The sequence below is a fragment of the Cuculus canorus genome, chromosome Z (assembly GCF_017976375.1).
Source record: "Cuculus canorus isolate bCucCan1 chromosome Z, bCucCan1.pri, whole genome shotgun sequence".
In the NCBI taxonomy this organism is placed as follows: Eukaryota; Metazoa; Chordata; class Aves; order Cuculiformes; family Cuculidae; genus Cuculus; species Cuculus canorus.
Genome location: NC_071441.1, coordinates 11,937,409 through 11,951,360, shown reverse-complemented (window position 1 = coordinate 11,951,360; position 13,952 = coordinate 11,937,409). Strand labels below are relative to the sequence as shown.

At 35.5% G+C, this 13,952-nt stretch overlaps 1 protein-coding gene across 6 annotated transcripts in view; it reads left to right on the top strand.

Annotated features, from left to right (window-relative positions):
* ADAMTS6 (ADAM metallopeptidase with thrombospondin type 1 motif 6) overlaps positions 1 to 13,621 on the top strand; it is a 143,224-nt gene extending 129,603 nt beyond the window's left edge. For 3 of the 6 annotated variants that reach the window (XM_009559583.2, XM_054054768.1, XM_054054767.1), the window contains 3 exons: positions 4,189 to 4,365; positions 5,602 to 5,758; positions 9,477 to 13,621. In XM_009559583.2, the coding sequence (XP_009557878.1) occupies positions 4,189 to 4,365; positions 5,602 to 5,758; positions 9,477 to 9,586 (444 nt within the window). In that variant the 3' untranslated portion in view covers positions 9,587 to 13,621. The remainder of the gene's footprint in view (positions 1 to 4,188; positions 4,366 to 5,601; positions 5,759 to 9,476) is intronic. The other 3 variants (XM_054054772.1, XM_054054770.1, XM_054054771.1) reach the window with 1 other exon arrangement.
* Positions 13,622 to 13,952: the final 331 nt, after the last annotated feature.

Sequence of the window (13,952 nt, the reverse complement as noted above, 5' to 3'; positions counted from 1 at the left end):
GCTTAAAATACTTGTAACCTACAGTGTGTCAGTATACCCTAAATAAGCTTCTTCAGTTCGACAGCTATCACATATTGATTACATAATGGCATCTTAGAATCTGTTAATATATCCAGATCTTTATCCTCCTTCTTTTATTTCTTGTACTGTTTTTAAATACATGCTCCTACATGTCATACTGCTGAACTTCCATTAATTTCGATTATCAATGCCTTCATGGCTGTCCAGCTCTTTCTGTAGAGCATATCTCTGTAGCAACAAAGTCAGTTACCTACCTACCTACCTGTCTGCTAGTTTCAGTAATTTCAGAAATACTGAACAACTGAAACTACTTTGTATGGACATCATTAAGTAGACTGCAAAGAAATATTCAGATTAGTCCTATGACTGATCCTAGAAAGTCTTTGCAGGTAGCATCTTTCAATTCCTAAACTTTACCCAGTTTTTATCCCCCCTTTCAAATACTTCACTGAAGCCCAAGTAGGTTAGAACTGCTCCACTTCCTTTGTCTAAAAAGATTGAAACTGTTAGAATAAACTAGAATAATCTACCAATGATACACCGATGACTCATTGTATCTAATTATTCTGTGTACTTACTTGCCTTTAAACAGTCTTTCATTCGAAGTAAATGATAAATACTGGACACTCTAGAAGGCTGATGTGCCTGTAGTTACACAGATCTCATATTTATATATACAGATACTTTTAGCTCCAGAAGGAAGCCTACTAGCATCACTGTGAGCACCCACAGAAGTGCTACAGAACCACTCTTACCGTTATTTGTTAATGCAGGTAATGTAGTTCTCCAAACCACAAAATGATTGCGGTTGGAAGGGACCTCTGAAAGTTGTCTTCTCCAACCTGCTCTGCTCAAATGGGGCCACTTAAAGCCAGAGCCAGTTACTGAGGACCATGTCCAGACAACTTTTTAGTATCTCCAAGGATGGAGACTCCATCTGCTATTAATTAGTACTAAGCATTGTGGCAGTACTTAAAAGTAGTAATATTTGCGAGTTAAATTACTGTTCTGTGAGCAGCCACGGAAGCTGTTGTTGTTCGTCTCTTTGCTGTCTGAATTTCATGCTTGTATAATCTCTATCTGTTGTTCTCAGCTGAAGAAACTAGTTCTTTAGACAACTTTTAAATTATTATATTATACATGTTATTTTTGTTTGAACAAAAGAAGAATGTGTCACTTTGCTGTGGTGTTCAACTGGTTTTGTTCTGTAAAGACTTACAAATGAAATGCCATTTTAGTGAGCTTTTACATCAAAGAAGAAGCTTCTAAAAAACCATGTAAACTTCTTGTGTATTTTTTTTTGTTTTGTTTCATTACTTTGTCAGACCGATGCTTTTCCTCACATTATCAATCTCCTGTTATTTGTACCGGGTTTTGTTAATAATCTACTATCATAAAACAGATAAGACATCCCCAGGCTATACCTTGATCTATCTCTAGCTTTATTCAGTTTAAGATAACGGGTATTTTTTTAATCACTCTATAAATAATTGTCAACTTTATACTCTGAAACCTGTGAAAAAGTGATATCTTTCAGCAACTTTTCTCATTGTAAAAATGGCACAGTGAATTGTCAAATGTGTGTTCGGTTGAAGATGAAGGGATGTTCAGTTGAAGACTCTTATCATACTGCATCTGTGGCATTGAAAGTTTGTAAGCTCTTTGCATCCATTACCACAGCACTTTATTTCTGTTTGGAATATCTTGGCATCATCGTAGTACTAACAAATAATAGTATACATATGACAAGTTACAGAGCAACAGATATGTGTTGTCAATATGCTATTGCCCTTTCATTACCTCCTTGAGTCATTGCTCACTAGTACATCATCCTTAGAGCTATGAACATTGCCACCCTCAGGAGAAGCTTGAACAACATTTTAAGGTCTTCGTATCCAGGCTTTTATACAAGCAGAGTGTATTTTGAACAATATTCAGGATCCTGAAACAATACCAGCAATACCGACTTCTTTCTGCTATGAAATTTGCCTGGTGTAGCTGGGTAAACTGTCTTGGCTGATGATAACATTTTAATATAATGAGAAAAATTCCTTTTTTTTTCTATTCTGAGTTTCTACAAATATGATGTATTAAAATTCCTATAGTAATACACATATGAGCATTTATATGTATATCTTTATATGATTTTCTGACAAGCATAAAAATGAAAAGGGGTGAACTCAAAAGCGGAGAGTTGAACACTGAGAAGAGACTGAGTGCAAGTGATATTTAAGCACTCGCCTAGGAAGGAGCACTTGCTTCTAGTTCCTGCTTAAAAGTCGTGAATTTGGCATGAAATATTTGTGGGAGAAAACACGTGCAATATTCCGTGGAATTCAGACCAGAACCAAGGAGTTATGGTCATGATGCTGAAGACCGCACAAATTCACTGTCATTCTTTTCTGGTCTTTGTTTAGCATCAATATTCTTTTTGCGGTTCAGCCAGCCAGATAGAGATATTTTTTCCCTTTACTTCCCTCTGTCTCCTAGTTTTCTAGTAGGCAAGTCCTTACGGTACACAAGATTTGGGGTTAAAGCCTCTTTGGTATGAAGACAATTGAACAGGTATCAGAATTCTGAACACTGAACAACTGCAGATGAGGGGGCAGTACCTTGTTAGGAAAGGATGGAATATCATATGGAAGATTACATTTTAAGGAAGGTAATTATATACCCATTTTGAAGTTCTGGGTTATAAACTCCAAACGGAAGACCCATCTCTATGCAGCCCAGTTTAAAATTCTAAATCTAAAATAAGATATAGGATAAACCTGTCCGTGTTGTATTGACTAGGTCAAGTGGGCTCACTCTCAGTGATTTTCCTAAAGAGCTCGTTCTGAGGTACATATACAAACATACCTTTACATATGTATAGGAAATAACAATACTTTCATAGTACTGTGGAGCTGTTTTAAAATTTCTTTAAGGAAGAATTGCTTCAAGTTTACACATGCAACAGTAAAGTTTGGATCACTCAAGCAATTTTTATGATAATTAATCTCGAGAGATTCCCCCCCCCCCAAGTTGTTGAAGGATGTCTTGATGTCTTGAAGGGCTTTTGAATATTGCTTCAGTTCCACATATTAGTTCCCAGCTTATGTTTTGTCTCTACAGCTGATTTCATATGAAAGGCAGTTCCACTTTTGAGAGGTTTAGCATAATCTGTTTGTAAGGTTTTTGCTGTCAGAAACTGATTCTGGTCCAAATGCTGCAGATATGCTTGTGGGATAAGGTTAACATGGGATAGGAAATTCTGAAACCGTGCTTGCAAAATCTCCTGGTCAGATGGTAAAGAGGGACCAGTTTTGGGAAAGCCTTGAGCTTTAATTTTGTTAGCCCTTGTCTTTTCCTAATTCTGCAGTTGTACTAATGTAAAAGACAGTTAATAGTCAGTACCAAAAAAGGAGAACATGGGGGGAAACCACTGTGAAGAAAGAGGAGGAAAAGAAGAGGTCATCAGACCTGCTTCCTTTCATATTGCTGTTTTGTTGTCTACTTGCTGTTAGAACAAGCAGAGGAGTGATAAAAGGAGGAAAAACAAGAACTGTGTGTAAACAGAATTAAAATTGAAGTAGGAAGGTAGAGAAAAGCATGCCTTATAGGGGAGGGTCCAATATGCCTATCTGAATTACCGACTTTCTACAGAGACTAGAAGAGCATTTCTAGTCCCATATGTTGATTTAGGGAGTATGTGTTTTTTGTAGCTCAGTAGTCTACAAGTGAGGTGGAGAAAGACTGTACAAAGGCCATATTAATACCATAGAGTTCTACTTTTAATTTCTGAAATGCACGCTCAAGTTTATTTCATAAATGTGCTGCATGTGGCAGACTTTTCTACTTTGTAGCAAAATGTTTTTCTTAAGCCTTACCTAAAGGCTCTTAGATATGAAAGTAAATAGTAACACCATAGCCTAAATATAAATAGCAAAGGATATCTACGTGTAGCAAAATAAAACTTATAAAAACTTGAACTTGATAAAGGTGTCTTTGACCGGCTTGTTTGTGTTTCTAAACATTTTAAAGTTATCTTTAACATTTTGGGGAAATTGTGATTATAGTTTAAGAGTAAGTTTAAGTGTAAGACTGTAAATACGTTCTCCTTGCTTTTGTCACTTCTATTGATTTTACTGAGATTTTCGTTGTTTATTTATATCAATATTCTTTCAGTGCACACCAAAGTGTGGCCCAGGATTCAAACACCGAATTGTTCTGTGCAAAAGCAGCGATCTTTTAAAAACTTTTCCAGCCTCGCAATGTCAAGAGGAAAGCAAGCCACCAGTACGCATCCGCTGTAGTTTAGGCCGATGTCCTCCTCCTCGCTGGGTTACTGGAGACTGGGGACAGGTAAGAGAGTGCATTTAAGTATTTATTGCTGTTAATCTCCTACACAGTAGCACCTCCTAAGGATAAGATGTTTCTGGAAATGGAAAAGAGATGGTTCCCATGACTGAAACAACAGCTTCTCCCCTGTTTATCTCAGATGAAATGTGATTCTGAGTGATCTTTGTCTGACGAACTATAAAGGATTTGCTGACAGCAATCTAGTTTCTAATGAATGAGTTTCTGTATTAAATTTCTAAAAAAGTAGTTAGTTCTTACTATGGGGATTTTTTTGAGTGGAGATCTTGGGATATAGCAATTTTGCAATACTTCATGTTTCAAAAACGCATTTAACTTCTTTGAGAAACGTGATGGAAATACAGAGCCAATTCCTGTTTTAGTAAGAGGTATATATCTATATCTATGTCTATATAGCTCAAAAAAACTTGAGATCTAGGTAATTTTACGTAAAATATGCTGAATTATCAGACAGGTGAGTAAATTGTTAGAGGTCGGGCCAAATAGTGCTGCTGTTGTGCAGTGTTTCTGCGTATGATATACTGAGTTTCCTTCTTTCCTTATGTTTTTGTATTTCAATTGTGATCCATGGCCTGTTTTTAAAGTCGTGAATGGATGTTTCAGTTTCTAAGTTTGCTGAGTAATTTGTCACTAATGAAAACAAACCACTTTGGCTTAATTAACCACAGGACAATCACTTACGGTATTACAGTCTAATGACTTTTCTTTTACGGTAGTTGTCCTGATGTACTTTTGTCTTAAATTGATTTTATACTAAACCACTGTTTAGTTACAGACATTAAAAATCAAAAGCAGTTTTGTTTGAATGGTAGTTTTCTTTTTCCTTAAAAAAATTCTGCTAGCAGATCTGAATTCTTGTTCTCTTTGATTTTTCTTTATTCTAAAGAGATTATTTCTCTCTTGAACTTAAACTCAGAGATGATATATGATACAGTGTAAATTATATTCTTATATAATTCAGATCTGAACTGTTCAGGGAGTTAACATTGCATTGTGTTTAATTTCCTTTGAAAGACAAGTGATCACATATACTGTGAAAAAAAGAAAAAAATCTAACCTATTTTATGAAAATTATTTCCTGTATTAACAAAATGTTTTCAGATGCCCGTCATCTTTAAAATTTGTGCTTGTGTATTGTTTCTGATTGCTTTCCTGTTATCTTATTTTAGATTTAAAAATTGTATACAAGTTGTTTTAACTTTTTATCTTCTTTATTTTCAGTGTTCTGCACAGTGTGGTCTCGGGCAGCAGATGAGAACTGTACAGTGCCTTTCATACACAGGACAAGCATCCAATGAGTGCTCAGAAACACTTAGACCTCCAGCAATGCAGCAGTGTGAGAGTAAATGTGACAGCACTCCCATTTCCAACACAGAAGGTAAGTATGCCATTTTATTGTGATTCTGCAAAGAGTGAAGTGACATGGTCAATATTAATTTATTAATAAAAATATAAGTATAAGTAATATAAATTAAGGCATTAATTTATTAGTAAAAGTCTGCATGGCATGGTCCCTCAGCCTATGAATTAATTTTTTGTAATTATTTTCTAATTAGGCACTGTAGTTCAAAGGTAAAGCCGATAAAAAACTAAGTACAGGTTCTTTGTTTAAAAATCTACCCTTAAAAATATATAGCCTATACTGTCATTTTGTGTCATTAATTTTCCACTCTCTTTATTGGTTCATTGGAAATGTCCCTAGTAGCAGGGGGAACATGATATGCTTCTCATCTGCTGACCTTCCACGTGCTCTGTCAGTAGTTAACATAAAAATGTAGTGGCAAAAATAGTTAATTATATGTTCATAGAATGGCTGGGACCACGTATCTAACGGTATGCAGTGCTACAAGCCTGTCATAATACTTTGCCTTACTTGTCAGCTTCTTCTACTTAACTTTTGATTTCTTTAATTTCTATTGCATGTTTGAAATAATTACAGAATTTTTGTACGATACATTCCTATTTAATCAGACAATTAACTAGCTTCATTGTAACAAATTACTGGTGGAGGATATATTAGATAATTATGTCAAAATAAGCTTATTAGTGTTTATGGGAGGCTCCAGACCTGAACTCATGAACTGTCCAAGCCAACGTATTAGGAAATGCTGTCTTCAAGTAGAATTGGAGTGGTAGGCAGTAAAATGAAGTTTCTTCATTAATTATAAAAATTTAGAATGGTTGCTCACCAGATGAGTACATTTCATTTTGTAAGGAAGGGGAAAGAGATAAAAAAGTTACCAAAACACACATGTCCAAAAATGAAGACAGATTGCACAGCAATAATAGTTCTTTTAAAACAGTTATTATTTTTAATTTTGAAATTTCTTAGATTTTGGGTACTTGATCATGATGTCACTAACGTTGCTTTTTTTAACATAACTAATCTCTATGCAGTATATGAATATCTTTTACACAGGTTCTCCAGCTACTTTGGAGTTTAATATCTTATTTATATGGAATAGATACTCTGATTTAAATTTCAAAACAAAGCCAAATTTATGCTGCAGTTTACCATGATTTGCTGTTCATTCAATACCTACTGTATCCATTCGGGTTCACACTGCAGATTCACAATTGTCATAAAAGATTGTCAAATAGAGATGTTTGTGATGAAATGGGAAAATAATAGAACCTTTCTAGAAATACACTGATGAATTAGGTTACGAGCACCGTAACTTAGTGCTTGGAAGTTTTAATTTTAAATAGAGGCTTATCATCCCATGTTGACATTTTAAAAACATCTTCATAGTAGAATTTTGTTTCGTTGTTTCAATTCCCATTTTTGTTTGGTGCTCTCAAGAAATCTTTACATGATGATTATTAGTCTAGGAAACTTTCTGCCCTTTAAAGCTCAAAGGCTAAGTGATATTTTATTTCCAAACACAACTGTTCAGATAATAAAGTACTTACAAGTGGGCATGATTTAGTCCCAGTGTCCTCTTAATTTCAAGATGACAAGGTCATGTTGTTATTTATAGTCATTATGTTAGTAATTGTTCAGTGCTGTCAGGAAAATATGCTAGTCTCCTGTAAATGAATACAATCAGTGGTTTTCTTTGTGTCATCTATGTACACTGGGTGGCTGTGAACTTATTGACAGTGGATCTATGCAGGATAACAATGAAAAGCCTCTTGATATTAGGGTTTTTCAGGGACCTACACCTTCACTGGAAAATTTTTGGGATCCACAAATAGAAAATGTTGAAAATCACTTACGTAGTGCTCCAGATTCAGCTCCTTGGCGTGCACTCTGAGTGGGCCAGGTGTAAACCAGTTCCTCATTGAAAGCCATGCATCTTCATTAGCACAGTTACTAAGAATCGAGGGAAAAAAGACAAAGCACAGTGTCTTCCAGTAGATACAGTTCGCAGCACGTTGCCACTGAGTGTCCCATTTTTGCTTATGTTCCACATTGAAGGCATTTACTGGAAACCACTGATTATTTGTAAGTGATTAAATGGCACCGGTGGTTCAAAGGAAATGTAATCTCAAAGTTCATTTAATGATTTAAAATACCTATATCCTTTCAGAAGAAGATTCTGAATTGAAAATAAAAAAACCTACAAAAATAGTACATGAAACATTGGTTAGGTGGAGTAAAAAGACAAAAATGAAAGTTTAAACTTCATGACCTCTACTTATCTAGCTAAAAGCATGCATATTGACACTATCAGAAATACTGTTCAGTACAGACCCTGAAGTCTCTCGTGTTTGGCTTACGGTCATCTTGGAGTGAAGGACTGTTGTTCTGTCAGGCCTTGGAGCATCATCATCATCCTGGTCTCTAGTCTTCATTTCTAGATATCAAATCAATAAAAATATGATAATGGTGAAACTACTGCTGTAATTAGAGAAAGAATGTAGGAGGAAACTTTAGGATGCAACCTTAAAAGAATAAAACCTTATGGAATTGTTTTGAGACAAATCTTTTTCTGGGGAATTAATCTAATTTCATTTTTCCCATTGCTTACGTGTTTTATTTTTTCTCTGCTTGCACCTTTTCTATCTTCCTGCATGTGAAGCGAAGCTTCTTGCCAAAATCTTATTTTAATATCAGTTTGGAAAGAACTGCACAAATGCTATTAAGTAAAAATCCCCTATCAGGCATCTATCACAGTATTCACTCCAGAGCAAAGGAAGACTGCATCAGAAATGTCTGAGCTGTAGAACCTGAGTGTACCTCTGAGCTCTCTGATACAGCTCTGTCTCCAGCTATATGAGAATAATAACTGGGCCTGGACCAAACTATTCCATTCCCTATTCCCACCATCTTTCTACAGAAAGAAAACTGAGCCATGGAAGCAGTATAGCGTATTCCAGCAGTGCTTCTGTGATGTACCCCACGAGTCACTTTAGAGAAAACTGTGGGTGTTGGAAAAGTAGGAATCCTTCCTCTGCATAGTTGAGCTCTTGTTCTTTCTTCTTGGGAGAGTTACCTGCCAATGCAATAAGGGCTGCTGAGGCAGTAAGCACAGCACATAGACAAAACACCAGTATGAACAGAAAAGATCTCTCGTCTCTATTGTAGGCATAAAAGTGGCTTTTCCTTCATAAAATAAGTTGTGGAACCAAATCTGAAGTATAATCCGCCATCCAGTCCAGTCACTGAACTCACGCCGTTGGTGCCTTTATTCATAACATTTGTCATTTTCTCCATCCCTGTTAGCTGCAATGCACGTTCTATTGCGAGGATTCTTAGAAATGCAGAGGCATGATACCTAATAGTGTGATTGATGTTAGATTTTGGATAACCTCTTGTGGATGGATAAAATAACTCCTGAGAAAAAAGGTATAGAAGTACTGTAAGAAAATTGGCTTACATTTCCTAGCTCTCTAAAGTGATCATTTATCCCAATAAATGGTAATTATTTGAAGACAAACTGGGCACACTTTGAAACGTCTGGGAGAGAAGCCGTGCAAACATTTTTATGGCTTTTGAAAATATATTGTGTGCACTAGGCTGGATTAGAAATAGTAGTTATGAAGAGGGCAAGGTGGATGGGTAGAGAAGAAGCGTGTTAAATGTGAATTTTTCTTTGTGTTTCATTTTTATTTCTGATTTGATTTTTCTCTTTAATGCTCTTAATTATTAGAGTGCAAAGATGTGAACAAAGTGGCATATTGCCCACTGGTTCTGAAGTTCAAGTTCTGCAGTCGAGCATACTTCCGACAGATGTGCTGCAAGACCTGCCAGGGACACTGAGCCACAGAAAGCACAAGAACGTGCTTGTTATTATCATTGTGGAAGAGTGTCCATCGAAGAAAGCCACACAGTGGAATGAGATTGACGTCCTTTGCAAATGCATTACCCTGTGGAAAACGTAACCACTGGTCAGCCCCAGCTGACAGGATTTCAATATTATTTTAACTTCTGTGAAGTGGGATTTATTAATCCAAAGTGCTGGACACAGTATAAGGAGGGGATATCAAATTGGAAAAATCCATACAACACACATAGAGTAGCTTACTGTGGAACAATTGTGTTCTTTTGACTAAATCCAAGTCTGTTTACCTCCTTGGACCATTAAAATAGTTTTTATTATGGACTTAGCAATGACACTGAATCCATGTGTATTTAAAACTGTTTAAAATGTAGCTGTTATGACTTGGTCTACTATGGAAGTAAAGACGAATCAAAAAAATGTCATAGCTTAAAAATGTTAAGTATTTTATCTCACGATGCAGCACCACAATTTAAATTATAAAATGATCTTGGAAATGTTATTTAAGGAGCAGAAATTTAGAAAAATGTATTTTTCCTTCATTCCACCTAATTCCTTTTGGAGTAATCTGTATTTCCTAAACACTGCTGTGAGCCATATATAAAGCTATACTAAATAGAACAACCACAAGGGACTTAGTTTTAAGAGGTGCAACAGTTATTGCAGTGGTGCATGAAATACAAGTGTGCTATGAAGCAAAATGAAATCTGCATTGCAGGTTTATAGCCATCTAATCTGTAAAAGTGAAGCTGGGATTTCTAATTAAAGGGGATATTTCAGTGTCATGGAGGAGGCAGACTCTAGCAGTGGTGAAGACCATATTGCCAGTTCCTTCACTACTGCCAAAGAGGTTGCTTAGAACTTACACTTTGACTCCAGCTAACTTTTGTTTACAACACCAGCCACAAAAAGGAAATAACTTTGTGGGCATCTAGATCTGTTTTACATGTTACTTTTGATTCTGCAAAACTAATTAATTATGTTGCAAAAGATAAGCCTACTGTGTAATACCAATGATCCTTTGTAAAGCTGAAAGTTTAAAAGGATTCCAGATGTTGCTTTCTTTGATAGCTTAGCAGGAGGGCATCTGTTTATGAGAAGGAATATGTGAATATGCAGTTCAGGAGACCACGTCTGAGTGGGAGAGGATTACAACCAAAGAATAAGTGACTCTTGGAGGTACCTAGGTTCCGTTGAAATGAAAAGTCAGAAGTGTGCTTGAGCCAAGTGGCCTGATGGACTATCAGGAGTAAGGCACACTGGAATAGAGGTGGCTACAATGAAGGCAGACCACCTTCACCTAAATGTCCAGGTACATATTTAAAGCTGGGACTGTATTTAAAGCTAGCAGCAGCTTTCAGCATGAGGCTGGAACAAACTCATGCCTCTGCACTAGTACCTAGACGCTTCAACTATTCTGCTGCTGTACTCCATTTATTTCATTTTACCATATTTTTTAATATTCACCAAATACTTTGTATTTTTAAATGTGAGACCAAACTACTTAGGCAAGTCACATTCAAAAATCTGCCATAAAAAATTGTAATCCTCCTACCCATCACTATTATGTATCTGACTCAACAAGGAAATAAGGAAAGTAGGTACTTGTTTATGTTAATATATTGTACTTGAACACTTGCATTTTGCAGCAGGTACTTGATGAATTTGCTTTTCTGTCCAACTACACCTCCCTTGTTTTAGTGCAATTAAAGTTGTGTGAACAATAACATTAAAATTCTAACTCAAATAGCACTTTTTTAAAAAAGTACTCATTTCAGTGAAAAATAAGTTAAAAATTGAAGTGTACCAGTGGATTTTACCAATAACAAGCCAAATGCATTGCACAGTATTTACCAATGCTGGTTAACGTGGAACAATAAATATTGTTAAAAGGACTCATACTATGAAATCCCCCCAACATATTGACAATCTGTCCCTGGGTTTTTGTGTAGCCCACATCTTCATGACCATCATATTCCTGTCACCTGCTACCTCTTGCCAGTATTTCCATATGCCTGTGACCAGTGAAATGAATTTTCATTTGGCTTGTGTGTATTCACATATGCTTATCTGCTGCTCTCATCACCATGTGAACAACTCCTGTTAAAACTGACACCAGTAGATAAAAAAAAACCCCAATCTTTGGAGTTGCACATCAGGTTTAAGGGCAGTATAAAGTCCTTCTCTGCTAAGTGAATTGACTTTATATATTCTTTTGAAAAAACACCTTGGTGCTAGCATGCCCTGGCTAGGTCCAAAATACAAGAAAAGGGAAAGGGATTGCTATGGCATTCCCTGTAAGCAAGAGGCCTCTGTATCAGTGTCCAGTTTTCTCCAGGGCATGATTTTGTTTATCAGCAAATGTGTCTTTTCAGCTAACAGGAAAAGGGTTTTCTATGTATTCAAAATAAACCTTTTCTTTTTTTTTTTACCTCACTTAGGACATGAAAATTGTAAGGCGTGTTTCCAAAGACACATTTTGCTCTCTTACTGGTGCTAGAACACTAGGGAGTCCAATGTTTACTCTGCAACATAACAGCACTGAGGTTGGAATTTGAAGAACTCCCTGGAGCAATGTTGGTTTATATTGTTAAAGGGAACAAAACACAGAATGTATGTGGATTTACAAACTCAGACTAAGACCGAAAAATGAAACCTAATTCAATGAAAAATAATTGGTTTCCACAGCACAGTTCATTGCTGCTGCTACACTGTAGCCATCCATATAATCTAAGCTAAATAGTGTTATATTCCTAAATAGTGACAATAGGACTACTTGTGTAGGCTGGAAATATGACAGGCTTAGAATCAAATAGTAGAATATGAAATGCAGAAATCAATCTGGTGCCAGTACATCCACTGAGCAATACTATCAGCAAAAGAAGATCAAAATGGAAAGAAAAATCTAGATATTAAACCCACAAGGTGTATACACCCAAAAATAGTTCATTTCTTTAGGAACTTTGTAATGGAGTGAATGTCACATAGATATCCTTAATAATACAGACTGAAATTACCTTTGTATTATTGTGATTAGTTGCTTATTATTTTATACTCAATATTAATGTGGTACACTGTTACTTTATTATTATTTTTGCTTTTGTAAATTATATTCTAATTTATTGTCATGTTTCTTAACACTTGTTCTATGTGCATTCTCCTGCTTGTTTGTAATGAAAACAAAATATTGTAACACTTGATGCAGTGAAATTCCACACCAGGCACAGATTTGTTTTTAACATAGATAATTTAGTAAAATAAAACTGCAGCTTTTAAGAATGATACTCATGGTACAGTTGTCTATTCCCTGACTTACAGTTACTAGAATTCTATGCCTAATGTTTGCTTCATCACATGCATCAAAATAGATTTAAGCCATTTTCTTTCGAGTCACATCTATATGTTATGCTAGAATGCTGTCATAGGCAACTGTAATGTTTGTCATAGATACGCAAAGCAATAAGGAAAAGGAAAAGTCGAGAACTTGGTCATGTACATTATTAGATGATGTTTTAGCCTAAGCAGTAATGTAGATCAAGAATGAAATTAATGGCAGCAAAATATCCTGTACTTCTTGGAATAATTTCATTAACTGCCAGTCAGTAACAACAAAAATAATAAAATGTCCTTCTTCTATTGAGCTTTTAAGATTTTATCTGAAGTTTATCTGAAGCCACAATGTTTTTAAATATAAAGAAGAAAGTAATTTTAGAAGACTTGATGCTTGCACTACTGTTGCTGAGAGATGCTTTTCTTACCTAGTACAGTAAAAATATACTTATTGAAATCTGTGATCAAGTCCTATGGAACATATCTTGTTTTAGAATAAGAGTTAAAACCTGGTTTCTGGTTTAGTGGTAATAATCACTACACTATTATGAGCTGACGTTAAAGTACAGAGAATCTTAGATATTTTGATAAGCTGTTTACTGATTTTGGTTACTCTTTTTTATTCTATTTTAAAATGAAGATTAAAAACCACCAATTTACCCTTTTAAAGGTACAGGTCTTTTCACCTTGAATCTGTCACAAAGTTTATGGCTCTACAGATGAGAAGTTAAAGATGGAGTAGTCTTAATAAATAATAAAGTCTAATAACAGTTCTCTCTGTCATTCCAAAACTCTGTTGACTTTTCCATTTACACTACAAGTTATTACCTGATAGCTTTCCCACTATTGTTTAGTTTTGAGTATTATTATTTCCCCTCTGGAATGTTTGTGTTTTCGATTATAATGATGAACTGCATAGACTGAAACAGATCCTGTTGTGTTTCCCTCTTTTTTTGCTCCTCCTGCTACCTTAAACCTAACATCACCTATAATAACTTTTAGAATTCTTGGCACACA